This window comes from Lipomyces tetrasporus, assembly GCF_029532465.1.
Source record: "Lipomyces tetrasporus strain NRRL Y-64009 chromosome Unknown POJ06scaffold_11, whole genome shotgun sequence".
Lineage (NCBI taxonomy): Eukaryota > Fungi > Ascomycota > Lipomycetes > Lipomycetales > Lipomycetaceae > Lipomyces > Lipomyces tetrasporus.
The window spans coordinates 801,120-814,614 of record NW_026611606.1 but is presented as its reverse complement, the minus strand read 5'-3'; the positions used below and the strand labels follow the sequence as shown (position 1 = coordinate 814,614).

Here is a 13,495-nt window from a genome sequence, read left to right as displayed (position 1 = left end):
TTGAATGGTCAAAATGATGCCGGGCCCAAGACCGAGGTAAGGGTTTGCTTTACCCTAACCCGTTGGGAGGTCGCGGTGCCGAGGAAAAATCTATGTTGGATCTTGGTTTAGAGAGTAACCAATGGTGCACTTAAGAAATTCAATGCGAGATATATAGCATATAGTCCTGGGCTCGTGCAAGCAGGAATTTTTTTTGTGGAAAGGGTTTAGCCTACTGCATGTTTATTCTCAGCAAGTTCTCGGATCTAATCCGGATCGAGCCGTCCAAGTTCTCGAAGCGGACTGAGGACGCACTGGAAGACGAGATCAATGCCAAGTACGCCAATAAGGTGAGGTTTCTTGTTATTGTAGGGATGACGAAGTTTAGGCTAAGTTTTTAGGTTTTGCAAGACGTTGGCTTGTGTTTATGCCTGTACGATATCCTTGAGGTCGGCGACGGCTTGATTCGGCACGGCGACGGCAGCGCGTACATAAAGAGTATGGGGATTCATGGTTTGGTTGACAATGTATAAGTTGCTTACCGTCGGGTGACAGCCGTGTTCAGGTTAATAGTGTTCCGGCCGTTTGTTGGCGAGGTGCTTGTCGGCTGGATCTCGTCGTGTTCAGAGGAAGGCATTCGAGGTGGGACTCTCTATCTCGGTCTCTCTGACTGTTACTGACAGGGCTAATAGTGCGCATGGACTTTTTCGACGACATATTCCTGCCAAAAGAATACCTGTTTGAAGGCTGCATATTGTGCGTACAGCTATAATTAATATACGTACATGTGACTAACAATACAAGTGTTCCGAGCGAACAAGCCTGGGTCTGGCGTACCGAACACGACCTGTACCTGGATACGAACGAGAAAATCCGGTTCAAAGTCGAGCAAGAGATATTCACTGACCAGTCACCGCAGGGTCCGAAAAACATACTAGCGGCAGAGAATAACAATGCTGGCGATGAGAACGCGCAGCAGCAAATGTTATTGCAAGGTGGCAGTGCCCAGAATGTTGCGCCGCCATACTCATTGGTCGTGTCGTGTCAGACGTATGGCATGGGGCTTGTGACGTGGTGGGATTAATGATAGTGTACGATATTCGCGAATTCACGATTGTATATAAAATGCATATATTTTCTGGAACGTTAGTCGACAGAAGGCTGAAGATGGCGAGCCAGACCTACATTTCTGAGTCCGCGGTGGCGCGGGATCTAGCATGCTACTAACAGTGGAGGACGTCGTCTTTTTTGCATCCACGGTCTTGAAGTTCTCGGCGAGACTCTACACCTCGTCAGTCGTCATGTAAACTCATAAGACTTGCCAGCACTGCTTACTTTAAGCTGCAACTTGTAAACCATGAGCTTGCGCTCCAAGTCCCAGCACTCTTCGATCCCGCGGTCCAACACGGCAACCAGGTCGGCCGTGCGATCGTCGGGAAGCACCAGGGAATGGACCATCGCGCTGTCGACCAACTGGAGCTCGTTGATGATCTGCTGCTCGAGCCCGCGCGAGCTGCCGCGGCCCGTCCAATCAAAGTACTCGAGCGTCTGTTCGATCCCGGACATTTCTGCTGCCGACTTGCTGGCCGCGAGTTGCCGGAAATACGTCTGGGTTGTCGGGGCCGCTCCGCCGTCGTCGTCCTCGCCAGCAGTGTCGTAATAGCCGCTTACAAAGTCGTAGCTGTCGTCGTTTGCTGGTGGCGCGTCCGCGACAGACTCGGCCTGGCGTTGGGCGTAGCGTTCGGGCATTGTGAGCGCGATCGATTGGAACATTGGCGGGCCGCCGGATAGTGATTGCCGTTTCGACATTACTTATGAGAGGGTTGTGTATGGGATGGACGGTACCACTGTGGTCACATCACGATGGAGCTAAACAGGGGACGGCGTGGCGTTGACTTTGCACTGCCACGCAGATGTGGCAGTGCAGGTCATCGCAACGCGACGAACGAACCCGGCAGGAAAATTTTCGAGGCGCCGACGAAAATTTGGGACCTTGTCAAAAAACCACACGCACTGTCGCATTAGGACCGGCCCACACGCACACGCACACGACGGGTCGGACTAAGATTGCGTTTGTTCGATAGGCTCAGATACAGATTTATAGATAGCTAATATTCGACCGGATGGCGCCGACGACACTAACGGACGCGGACTCGCAGCTGGCGACTGCGCGCGCATTGATCCCGCACATGCACGCATTTCTCGTCCGCCACGAGCTCGTCAAGACAGCGAAAGCGCTGGTCAAGGAAATTGCCAAAGTTGGCGGCGGCAAATTTAAGGATGTCGACGTTGAGAATGAGGCGGCTGTTGAAGCGCCGTTGGAGTTTGTGTTTTGGTTGTACAAGGAGGGCAAGACTGTCAGGGACTTGGAGTCGGCGAATGAGAGTGAGAGTGAGAGTGGGAGTGAGAGCGACAGCGAGTCCGAGTCTGAGTCCGAGTCCAGCAGTACGAGCGAATCCGAATCAGAATCCAGCAGTGCGAGCGAATCCGAGTCAGAGTCCAGCATTGCGAGCGAATCCGAGATGGAAGTCTTGAAGCCAGCGCCAAAAACGCTGAGCGCTAAAATTGTGAAGGCTAAGGTTGAGGAGTCATCAAGATCGTCTGCGGATTCTGACTCTGACTCCGATTCCGATAGCGATTCTGGGTCTGAGTCCGACGAAGCTGCGACTACAAAGAACGAAGCCAATTCGTCGTCGTCGTCAGACTCAGAGTCCGATTCCGATTCCGAGTCTGACAGCAGCGAGGAGGCGACAGTGCAATCGACAGCGACAGAGAAGACGATGACTACGTTGACGACGAACGGAAAGCGAAAACGCGAGATTGCCGAATCATCTTCTTCGTCGTCGGACGAAAAGGCCGATACAAAGCGCGTCAAATCACCGTCGCGATCGTCTACACCAAGCAGCAGCAAGTGAGTCTGGCGCAATGCAAGTCGAATTTTCATTATACTAACGTTTGTCACAGTGCCAGCACGGATCCCAGTCGTCGGTTTTCGCGGATCGACCGGACTGCAGTCAAATTCGAAAATCGTTCTCTGCAAGACAACCGATACCAGGGCCGGGCAGGCACCTGGGGCGAGGTGGCCAACGGGAAGCTGATGCAAGTTCGGGGCAAGGACTTTACGAAGAACAAGAACAAGATGAAGCGGGGCAGTTACCGGGGCGGGTCTATCGGGCTTCAGAGCGGCAGTTACAAGTTCACGGATTAGTAATAATGCATTATTGGGATAGAGTATTGTAGATTGGGAAGTCTTATCTATCGGCGTACGTTTGTTTAATAAAAGTTTTATGGATTGACTTGTTGTTCGGTGATCGCTGGGATGGAGGCCAAAATCGTTGAGGCGCTGTCTAAAAACTCCATATTCAAGTTGTACTATCAACGTCAGGCCAGGAGCACCCTTCCTCTTTTGCTTATTGCTTAGCGTCTATAAGACCTCTACTTTGTGATTGAATCACTAACCCTGCTGTGGTGTTATCACTAAAGCCAAATAACCCTAGTGAGGTTGAATAAATAGTCACTAAATCAGCTAGTCTTTGTGAAGTAGAATAAAATGCCTGGCTCCACTGAGTCTGGTGTACCACGCACTACGAGAGATGAGTACGGCTGCTCAGTGCAAGTAGACAAAACTTCTGTTCTGACAGGTAAAAGGCAAGCCGATCAGTTAGCTGAATTTGATTGGATTAGTTATCCGCAATAAATTTAGAGCGTTTCCTGGGAACGACGACCGTCTCTTTATCGGTTTACATGTTGAGGAACTCTTTTAGGACGTCACACCATTCCTGAACGGCTGAACCCATTTGGTCACGGTTCTCTGATTTCTTGCAATTCCTAGGTAAATAGCTTATTTTGCCAATTCGATTTGACGAGCCAGAGAGCTCTCTTGTAGCGCTCCTCCGTACTACGCCAGATGTGTTACACATCTTTGGTCTCTAGCAGTCCTGGTTCGTTATCGCCTAGGGTCAGAACGAAATCTAGGTACGCGAACTGTTCTTCTTGATAACTACGGACGCATCTTCCAAATTGTCGTAGAACCCTGTCCCGCTTACTATCCCACAAATTCTTTTGCACAGATAGTGCTTCCATATACATTGCCCATTTGCGATAATCCATTCTCAGTTATTTTATATTGACGAACGTGCATCACAGTACACTGGAAAACAACTGGTCAGCGCTTAAATTGAGTGCTGTTCGAGTACTACGTCATATGCACGTTGATTGGACGGCGGCTTATTAACGCGCTCGTGTCCCCGGCGCCTGGGTCCAAGTTGCATGCGGCAGGTTCCGGTGCCTAAACGAAAACGACCAGCCATGGCGGAACTTGCCGCGGCGTGTCGAGGATAGCAGCCAGGTCGAGAGTGTCGAGCGCGCAGTGTGATTGCGGGATGTGCCGCACTTATGCAGGCGCAACGGGACCGGGCTTGTGCGGGAAAAGCCAGGTACGATTAGATTACTGTGTGTGGTGATGCAACCATGCGTACAGTGTGCCTGGATTTGGTTCTGGCTTGTGCGATTCGGCGGATCGTGCTGCTTCTGCTGCTTCGGCTGCTGCTGCTGCTGGTGAGCAAAGAACACTAATTGTAACTACACACTAGTAAGTACGACTACTACTCCTACTAATAGTCTTCGACATAACTTTCTAATATATTTCACCCCTTCGTCTTCGCACTGCAACTTCTTCTTTCTGTTCGCGCACTCGCACTCGCACTCGCTCACATCCATGGCGCCCGATTGTCTGCTGCCATTGTCGCGAGTCCCCTCAATCTGTCCGCCGCGCTTCCATTGACCGCATTCGCTCCGCCCGCCGCCTGGCCGACGACGGCATATCCAAACTGGCGCTCCTCGTACGACCCCCGGCATCGATCCTCCGGACCCTCGCCACGGTTTCGTCGGCCGCCGGACCGGGCTCCGACCGAGGCGGCGGTGAATCCAGCTGCCTGTCCTCATATGACAGCTACGAGGACGAGGACGCGGACGAGGACGAAAGCGCCAGCGACTTTGACCAGTCCGACGACTTCAATGCCTCCGACCACCCCATTTCCGGTCGAAGCACGAAGCGAAAACGACGGAGGAGACACAAGCGGCGCTCCCTCTCGAGCGACTCTGACGTCTCGCGCCGGAAAACCGACCGGTCCAAGACGGCAATTGCAAGTCTCATCGACTCGCCTGAAACCCAATCATCCGCTCCGTCCCTGTCATCGACCGCCTCCGTTCGTGTTCCAATATCTGCATTAAGGCGCGGCCTCCGCGTCGAGGATTACATGCTCGAGATCCGCCAGCAGCCCATCCGTTGCAAAGCCGCCGGCACGTCCGGAAGAGGTCAGTTGGTGCTTTTGTTTGCTAAACCTGCCGTCTCAATTAACAAAATCAGCTCTCGCCGATCGCAAGGCCGTCGACCCGCCGCCAATCATCCAGCTCGCCGTCTCCGACGGCGACCCCCACCGCGAATGGCTCCAGTCCCCGTTCTTTTTCATGTGCGCGAACCTGTACGATCCCGTCGCAAACACGCCAGTGGCCCGACCGCCAAGCGAGACGCTCGCCGGCACGCTCGTGTCATCCTTACACCGGGTTCGCGACGAGAACGACCGCGAGGGCGGATACTTTGTGTTTGGCGACCTCAGCGTCAAGCTCGACGGCCAATTTCGGCTGCAGTTCAATCTTTTCGAAATGCTCGAGTTCGTGCCCTCCATTTTCTTTGATTGTTCGGTCGTAACTAACTGTCAAAATAAGTGGCGCCCAAGTCGAGTTCATAACCTCGACAGTGTCCGACATCTTTACTGTCTACTCTGGCAGGCACTACCCCGGCGTGCTGGAATCCACATCTTTGTCCCGCCAATTCTCTGACCAAGGCGTGCGACTGCGACTCCGAAAGGAGATCGGCGGCCGTGCTGGCGCAGGCCCCGCTAACCACGCGCCGCCGCCGACGACGACGACGGCGGCGGCGCGATCGAAATCTTCGACCACGGAAGTCAGCACGCCGTCGTCAACAGCCACGGCGGCGACAGCTCTTACGATTAGCACGGCCCCGTCACCGAGCGCAAAGCGGCCGAGCGAGTCTCCGGTCCGAACTAGTCGCAAAAGAAGTTCCCCGCGAACCAGCATCTGCAGCACGTCGAGCTCCGCATCATCATCGACCGTCTCCTTGCCATCTTCGAACAGACAAACTCGGAGCGACGAACCCGCTGACACGGAAGATCACAAGAACTATTACTACGACCGTTCGCAGCAGCAACCCGCTCAACCTTCGTCATATTCGCCTCGCCAGGGTGGCCAGATATATTACATGCCGGCTCCTCCTCCTCCTCGCCCGCAATCAACGACAATTCCCCAAGGCCACGTTCATAGGCAGCAGACACAATCTCCGCCCCAGATGGCCCTGCCGCCGTTCTACTCTGCACAGCCACAGTATCCGCCGCACCTCCCTCCCAAGAGTGAGCCACATGCCGGATTTGAGCCACAACCATTCGAGCAGTTCGCTGGAATCAACCACTCAGCCACGCCCGCGCCACACCACCCGCAGCCAGCCTACGACTTCCCACCGCTGCCATCTCTGCCTGCTCCGCTATCAGGCATTGCGCAACCGCGTCCGTCGCCGCCTGCGGTTTTGCATCCGTCCCTTGTTCCGAAGGTGCCGCCGCCGTTGACGGGTCTGGCAGGACCGATGGACGACAGTGACGGCCGCTGGCGACTACCGCCGCTCATGTTTGGCGATCCCGGCGCCTCTCGCACCGAGTCGCCGCTTCCGCTGTCGCTGCCGCCGCAAGAAGAATTGGTGCTGACTGCCAGCACGGGCACGAATGGGCCGTATATCCCAATCCCGCGTCCGCCGCCGTCGTTTGACTCGGCATCAAGCCGTTACGACGGCAACTACTACAACTAATTCATTCATGCATCATGTATTGTGTTCTGGGACGATTTAAAAAACCGTAAATATTTTTCTTGGTGTTCCCCGGGTTTCGAAATTACGCGGTTGGTTATATTGCTTTTCTGTACATTACTCGGTGTAAATTTTTTTAGCTACAAAAGTTATTTTGTTGTTGGTGATGCTTTGTTTGGTGTCGGAGTGGTAATGGTATATGGAAGTACTATTTCAGGGCGAGCTGGATTCCAGTGCAGACTTTTGCTGAGACAAATCGAACCGACACTTCGATCTCGGCGGCGCAAATCTCGTCCTGAGGATCGTTCGTGAGAGGGAATATGCTGCATGTAGTTGGCGCCCTAACTTCGGGCAAGGAAGCGTCGAACCCTGCATGAGCCAAAACCCTTTTTATACCTGCATGCAGCCTCCGGCCCACACGAACCGCCATGCTGCATTCGTCCCTGCCCAGCGGCAAACTGCCATGTTCGCGTGGGATAGAACCAGGTTTTGCAGCAGCCATGGCTTGTAGTGCGCGTCCACCGCATTAATTATGATATGCCCAACAGCCGACAAAAATGGTCATGCTCGTCTTTAGGACGCGTCTCAGTCGTTGCAGGTTTTGGAAAAAAAATTGAAAACTAAATGTTATTCTGCTTCACAGCTATTTCTTATTCTGCGCTGTGCAATATTCACTTTGGCGACCGCCATCCCAGACCTGACCTGCCGACAAAATAAATTTCTACGTCGTCTTTGTCAACCATATCGCTTCGTGTACCGCGCTCGCTGTGCTCCGCCGTTCGATATTCTCTGCCGGACCTTCCTCCCGGATGCTTGCCCGTTCGTACAAAATATATTGGACAGATTAGATGTGCGAACCCTTCGTGGCCGAGATCCGGTATCTGTTTTGGATTGGGTTTCATTTCGCTTGACCTGCATGTCTTTATTCCGCAAGTTGATCTTGTCGTCGACTCGACTCGGACTAACTCTACCCCGACCCATACAGATGCTGGCTATAGATGTCCGTGACCGGCGGTGAATAATAATAGTCTCGGGCACCTATTCAAACATGCCTCACACCCCATCCACTAGTCTCGACCGCTGACGGATTTAGCACCGTGACATTGTGGGCTAGCGCACAGGATATATTTGACGCATCGATATTCCTGGTCCTAACCTTCGAATTTACAGACCGAGTTCGAGCGCCCGGCGCAAACCGTCGTCGACCTACCCTCCCTGACTTGCCCAATGCGCGACGCTAGATATGGGTTGCGAGAAATTTCTGCTTGTAGCGTCGACCATCCACATTGACGTCATGTCTAAACGATGATTTAGTTATACAGGAGGCAAGCTATATATCCCGAGGTCGACTACACCGGCCACCCGCCGGGGGGCTCACATATTATAATATAAATAGCAGACGAATCATTTGGACAAGGGGATTTGTATTTTGCCTGAGCTTCCGGGGTTTGGTGGCCAGCAATGCTTTTTGTCGGCGCCTACAGCGCAGTCGCATTTACTCCGAAACCAGCCTGGCGCATCTCATGCAAATCGTAATTTTTTTTCGACATCTCACAAAAATAATACGCACAACACAAATTGGCCCGCAGTCTCAATTTGCGCATTGAGGTAAGTAGATACCGACGGAAGGAGCCCTGTTTCCATCGAGGCGATCCTATCACGGTAAAGGCGGGGATATGATTAAGCAACATCACCATAAATAGGAAAGTCTATTTGTGCAATCACAATCCATCCGTTAGCTGCGTCCCATTCCTGGGTCAACGGAATAGGCCGGGTTAGATGTGGCTCCCCGTTACCGAACTTCCATTTAGAGTTAACGGCCCTCTGCCGCAAGGGGTTCATGATGGATCCAGAGGCCCGGTATGCGGGCTACCTGTTAACTCAAAACACTTGCTGCTAAAGATATTATTAGCGTGTGCAGAGCGCCACGTTAGTATATTGTCGGAGAGATAACACAGTATGGAATTCTTGATTCAACCAATCTCGGTTATGTGACTTTTCTAATTCGTGCATTCAGACACTCGCTGTCTCAAGCTTCGGCTCGCGTTGAAACGCGCGACCAGGATTAGCCAAGCTGGTAGGTTAATCACGTACGCCAGTCAGCTAAGCGAACCCTATAGTTATCGTGACACGGGCACAAGTACGATGAGTTATATACCTCCGCATAGAAATGTTGACGTGGCCTAGGCGAGGAGATTATATCGGTCGGCGATCTTCTTTAATACAAATGCCAAAGACAGCTGAGCTCTCTCATCGCACTCTGGTTGTGAATCACTGCAACATATATCATTCCCCTCGACCCTTACGTACAGGGAAAGCAGTCTGCAATATTCGGACGGTCGAATCGTCGCATATATAAATTGCAGCTACGAGTACCTAACCGATAGATGTCAGGCGCCGGTCGCAAACCTATAACCAATGTCCAGCCTGAGCATCTTCTTGCCCGGCCCGATCTGGGATTCCGGGATTGGGATTGTCAGTGGATGCGGCCCGCGATTGCTCTCTGGGGACGGTTGCGCCGGATATCCGAAGTGGTGATTGGTGACTTTATGGCTCATGCGCACAGTTCCAATGGCATGGTAACCGACTCGCCACGCGAGAGGAACACGAAGTGATCGAATCTGGAATCGGCATAACTTTCACATGTCGGCAGGTTTTGGATTGGCTTTGCTTTGTTTAAAACCGGAATTAAACTGAAAATTCTGCACGACGGATCTACAAGCCCCAACTCACAATGCTGTGCTGGAGCTGTTTGCCCTGTGACCTGGGCTAGGTGAATCTTGGTGTGAAGCACCGTTTTGTAGAGTAGTTTTAGCCGAGGACTGTGAATGACCGGCAGTCTACATTATTATCACGGTGTCTACAGTGAGACACCGGTAGAAGCCGAATAGTGAACTTCTTATTGCATGTGGTGGAGACCCGGTCGCGTCCGCAACAACATCGCAGTTTCGTCGCATACTGATCAACACCATAACCGGGCTTCGTTGAGGGCCCGGCTGTCGGCGGGCATGCCACTTCCGCTGGTAATTCAATTAGTGAATCTATTGCAGAAGCCCAACCCGCTCTTGGAACTGAAAGCTGTGCGACCAGGGACAAACATTGCCTGTCTGATTGATACAGCACTGCCTGTCGGTGTGTCCTCTTTCAGATACAAATTGACTATCCCGAGTCCTGTAAGTGGTTGCGAGATGAAGCATTGGAGCTTGCATGCTCAGGAACCGTATGAGCTTAACTTGGCTGTCCAGTTGGCCAAAATAAAATGTGATCGTACATCTAGCGTGTCGTCGCGTGTCACACTTTTGTCGACTCAGCCGGTGTCGACACTGCGCGACAGCATTCCTTCGATGACGAAAAAAGAATATTCACTCATAACGCATAGTACCTGGAGACCGGTACAACCACCACAAAGGATACCAAGTGCCGCGGTTGTTTGCAGGTATGTTTTTCAAACCGGATTAGCTCTCTGCGTCCCCACGATTTACTGCAGTCGGATTGCGGGTCCGCTCCGGCGGAGCTCTATAAACAAGAACGCAGTAATCCAGCAGAATACGCCCATGGTCAACCGGCACAGCTCACGGCCGCTTCACACCTGTTTGGCCAAGTTACCCGTGCCGCAATGCTCGATCGGTATCATAGTAACATCCAACCTCGACACGGTGCCCCAAGCATGCCGATTTTACCCTAACCCTTGATTTAAGTTTGGACCCCTATGTATACTTTAGCTAGTTCATTCCGGATGTTATTCTGGGAGACTTTAATTAAGTGAAGAGCATGGTCCCTCTGTCTCGTTCTGTAGCGGTATTTAACTTTGGCTCGTGACGTATCGACAGCAATTCCGCAAACCTTCAACAGCTTGCGAACAGTTATGCATCTGCGAGTAGATTCGCCAGACGACTAAAATCATTATGGCCGCAGAGAAGGTCCCGAGCACCTGGCCGTTTATTGAGCGTAACTGCACGTACCGTAAGACCTACTACGGTTGAGGGATAGACAGGCAGCGCAAAAATGCTTAACTTTAATCTTGCACAGCGTGAACAGCCACCTGTCGCGCCTATCGCGATAGGTGGTAAGCGCACTCGGTCTAGACCTAAATGGGTGAAGGCGACAGCGAACTTGTGCACCTAACGGCCATGTCACAGTCAGTATTTCGAAGTGTAGCAGAGTGCTGGCGAATGCGAGCTGCGAAGTTCAACAAGTAGCCCGCTTAGGTGGAGATTTCGCGCATCAGGATGGCTGGCGGTTTTGAGCCCTGCATATCGGAGCGAATGTGACTCCGAGATTACTGCACTGTCCCAGTTGGCATGTTCTCGATGATTAATTCTAGACAGCCAACGGCTTCATCCACGCTAAAATTGCAGGCACACTCATCATCTTCCGGGGCGGGTGGGTATCGGCAAGCCGTCGAGATAGCCTTCATGCACTGCAAATTAGAGCCACGGAACATTCTAGACTAATATATACTTCATGACGTTCAAATGTCTTGTCGAGTCGACCGTCATGGCAGTTCAAGCTTTTCGCAGAGTCTCGTTGACCATGGGAATTTACGTATAAGCAGGATCCTCAAGCTCGACTCTTTAATTCGATCGAAATTGTCGAATACGAGAGACACAAGGTCCAGCTTAGCTGCAGACAGGATCATGACCGCCGGCTTCAGTCGCCGACTATTGCTTCAGCCGCGAAGCCAAATTTGCGATCGCTCGGAGCGGCCAGGGCCCCGTGGTGTTGCCGAGAGGTATCCAATCAATAACAGAGATGTGAGACATCGTCTTGTTCGATCGTCTACCGGTCACCACACCGTACTCAGATCAATTAGAGTTCATTGTCCGGAGTCGTACCTAGCAATGCATGCGCCAATGAACGTCGACTGATCCTAATTTGGCTGGTATGGGACCGACAGTTCCTACACAATGGGGAGAGGAACGCCGGCCATCGAGGCGCAACAGTAAAAATATTGGCAAAATACTGCGCTATATTGTCGGGCGTTGTGAAGCGGAATTAACTGCCCCATGCCTACTTTGGTTTAGCTTCGGGCGAATCGCTCATGCATCCGCTTATTCTCTTCATCGAACTTCCGGCACAACTTTCCTACTTAAGAATCATTCGTCGTATCGTGAAAAACATACACGAGGCAGACATCGTAGCTCCAGAACGCCGAAAATGCGAGGACGCATGCGACCAGAAATTGCACCCACGTTCAGAGGTTTCAACATTGTTTAATAGTGCCATGTCAGACACATGTCCCAATTTCCTCGGCGCCGTTTCTATGGTCGGGGCGCTCTGACCACCAATCTGTCGCGTGGAATTCTCCGGCATGCATGGATCTACGGTACGCTTTCGGCAGTATGAGTGGCAGTTGGCATCGAAGAGCCATCAGTGGAAGGGACCGATGTCGTCTTGTCGCTCGTCGGTCAGCTGGGTTAAGGTTACGTCAGAGTTCAGGTCCAAGAAAGTTTACTCGGGTGGCTGGCTTATCAGCGAATTTAACACGTGTGACGACAGGCTCCATCGATCGGCATAATGGCTCTAGACGGCGCGAAATTTTTGCTGCTAAATTACCAATCAAGCGTGCGCCTTTGCAATTGAGTGAACAGCAGTTCCGCATAAGGTAGGCTAGGCGGTAGACGGATGGCCAAAATATCCGCGACTACTTGACTAGGCGGATACCAATATCGAATATATATCCGCCATGGCCCAAATAATTCGCCATATCCGCCATCCGTCAAGGCGAATAATCGAATAAGCGCCTGATTATGAAAGCAAATGGTGGAAGAAGGGGGTTAGAATTCGTAATACACAGAAGGTCTACAATACTTCTGACTATGATGCCTTGGAGCCCTGAGCACAGTACTATTCGTCTTATAAGGCTTATACTCCACAACGGTGTATGTAGTACTGCATTTTTCGAACTTCATAATGTCTATATAGACCCGAAGATCTATAGAAGATCTATAGATGAGAACGAAGGGGGCTTACCCTGAAAACCCTGACACATATTACTCTCGGCCGATAACCGCCAAGCAGCATCTAGATCTTTTGAATGTACTACCAATACTGACGAAGCCTGGAGCAACCAGGAACGAGATATGTTGAGCAAGCACGCATCCATATAGAACAAATAAGGCAGGCAAAGTAGGAACCAAGGGAATCGCCGAGAAGCTGGAGGAATGTGGAACGCATGCCGCTCTGGCAGAGCATTCACAGCGTCAGAGGCACAGCTAGCAGCTGCGACAACTGGCGCGACTGTGCTTTAGGGACAAGGATTGTCAATGATTACAGAGCATGCAAGCAATAATGAACCAATAAGACAAAGTAAGAAGCCAGGGAATTGCCTAGAGAGCTGGAAAAATCTAGGAAATTGTCGGGCTCAAGACGGAGCTTTCTCACCCTACAGTTCTGTCCATAATGATGCTGAGCATGAGTTTGTCATCAGGGACATCATCACTGATATATTCTTGGCATTTATACTATACTACTTCTAAGAAATAGTGCGGTCGAAGATAGGTATAGCAGGTTTATGTTGATTTGAGTTGCACTATAATAGGCAAAGGTTACTAACTAAATTAGGCTAGAGAAATAAGAGTAACAACACTTTTACTGCAATTATTCGACCAAGGCGGATTTATGGCGGATGCGATTAATGTT

The 13,495-nt window shown here is 51.5% G+C and overlaps 5 protein-coding genes across 5 annotated transcripts; 3 read left to right on the top strand and 2 right to left on the bottom strand.

The window, feature by feature from the left end:
- Positions 1 to 57: 57 nt before the first annotated feature.
- On the top strand, positions 58 to 1,171 carry POJ06DRAFT_34631 (RNA polymerase III subunit Rpc25-domain-containing protein). Its single transcript, XM_056190906.1, has 5 exons — positions 58 to 329; positions 381 to 477; positions 535 to 621; positions 672 to 735; positions 784 to 1,171. Exons 1-5 carry the CDS (start codon positions 219 to 221, stop codon positions 1,061 to 1,063), a joined length of 639 nt encoding a protein of 212 aa, XP_056041018.1. The 5' UTR covers positions 58 to 218; the 3' UTR covers positions 1,064 to 1,171.
- On the bottom strand, positions 1,014 to 1,913 carry POJ06DRAFT_34634 (uncharacterized protein). The gene is made up of 3 exons (XM_056190907.1): positions 1,315 to 1,913; positions 1,165 to 1,261; positions 1,014 to 1,117 (listed from the first exon to the last, which is right to left on the bottom strand). Coding segments are annotated over exons 1-3 (573 nt in total). The 5' UTR covers positions 1,789 to 1,913; the 3' UTR covers positions 1,014 to 1,115.
- Positions 1,914 to 1,980: 67 nt separating this feature from the next.
- POJ06DRAFT_261741 (SRP40, C-terminal domain-containing protein) lies at positions 1,981 to 3,562 on the top strand. The gene is made up of 2 exons (XM_056188658.1): positions 1,981 to 2,890; positions 2,944 to 3,562. Exons 1-2 carry the CDS (start codon positions 2,103 to 2,105, stop codon positions 3,185 to 3,187), a joined length of 1,032 nt encoding a protein of 343 aa, XP_056041016.1. The 5' UTR covers positions 1,981 to 2,102; the 3' UTR covers positions 3,188 to 3,562.
- A 106-nt stretch (positions 3,563 to 3,668) lies between these two features.
- POJ06DRAFT_261739 (uncharacterized protein) lies at positions 3,669 to 4,394 on the bottom strand. Its single transcript, XM_056188657.1, has one exon. The coding sequence runs from the start codon at positions 4,087 to 4,089 to the stop codon at positions 3,892 to 3,894; it is 198 nt and encodes a 65-aa protein (XP_056041015.1). The 5' UTR covers positions 4,090 to 4,394; the 3' UTR covers positions 3,669 to 3,891.
- A 961-nt stretch (positions 4,395 to 5,355) lies between these two features.
- Positions 5,356 to 5,851, top strand: POJ06DRAFT_185824 (velvet factor; the record flags this gene model as incomplete). The annotated part of the gene is made up of 2 exons (XM_056184771.1): positions 5,356 to 5,651; positions 5,707 to 5,851. Coding segments are annotated over 2 exons (441 nt in total), but the record flags the coding sequence as incomplete, so codon positions are not given.
- Between the last annotated feature and the right edge of the window lie 7,644 nt (positions 5,852 to 13,495).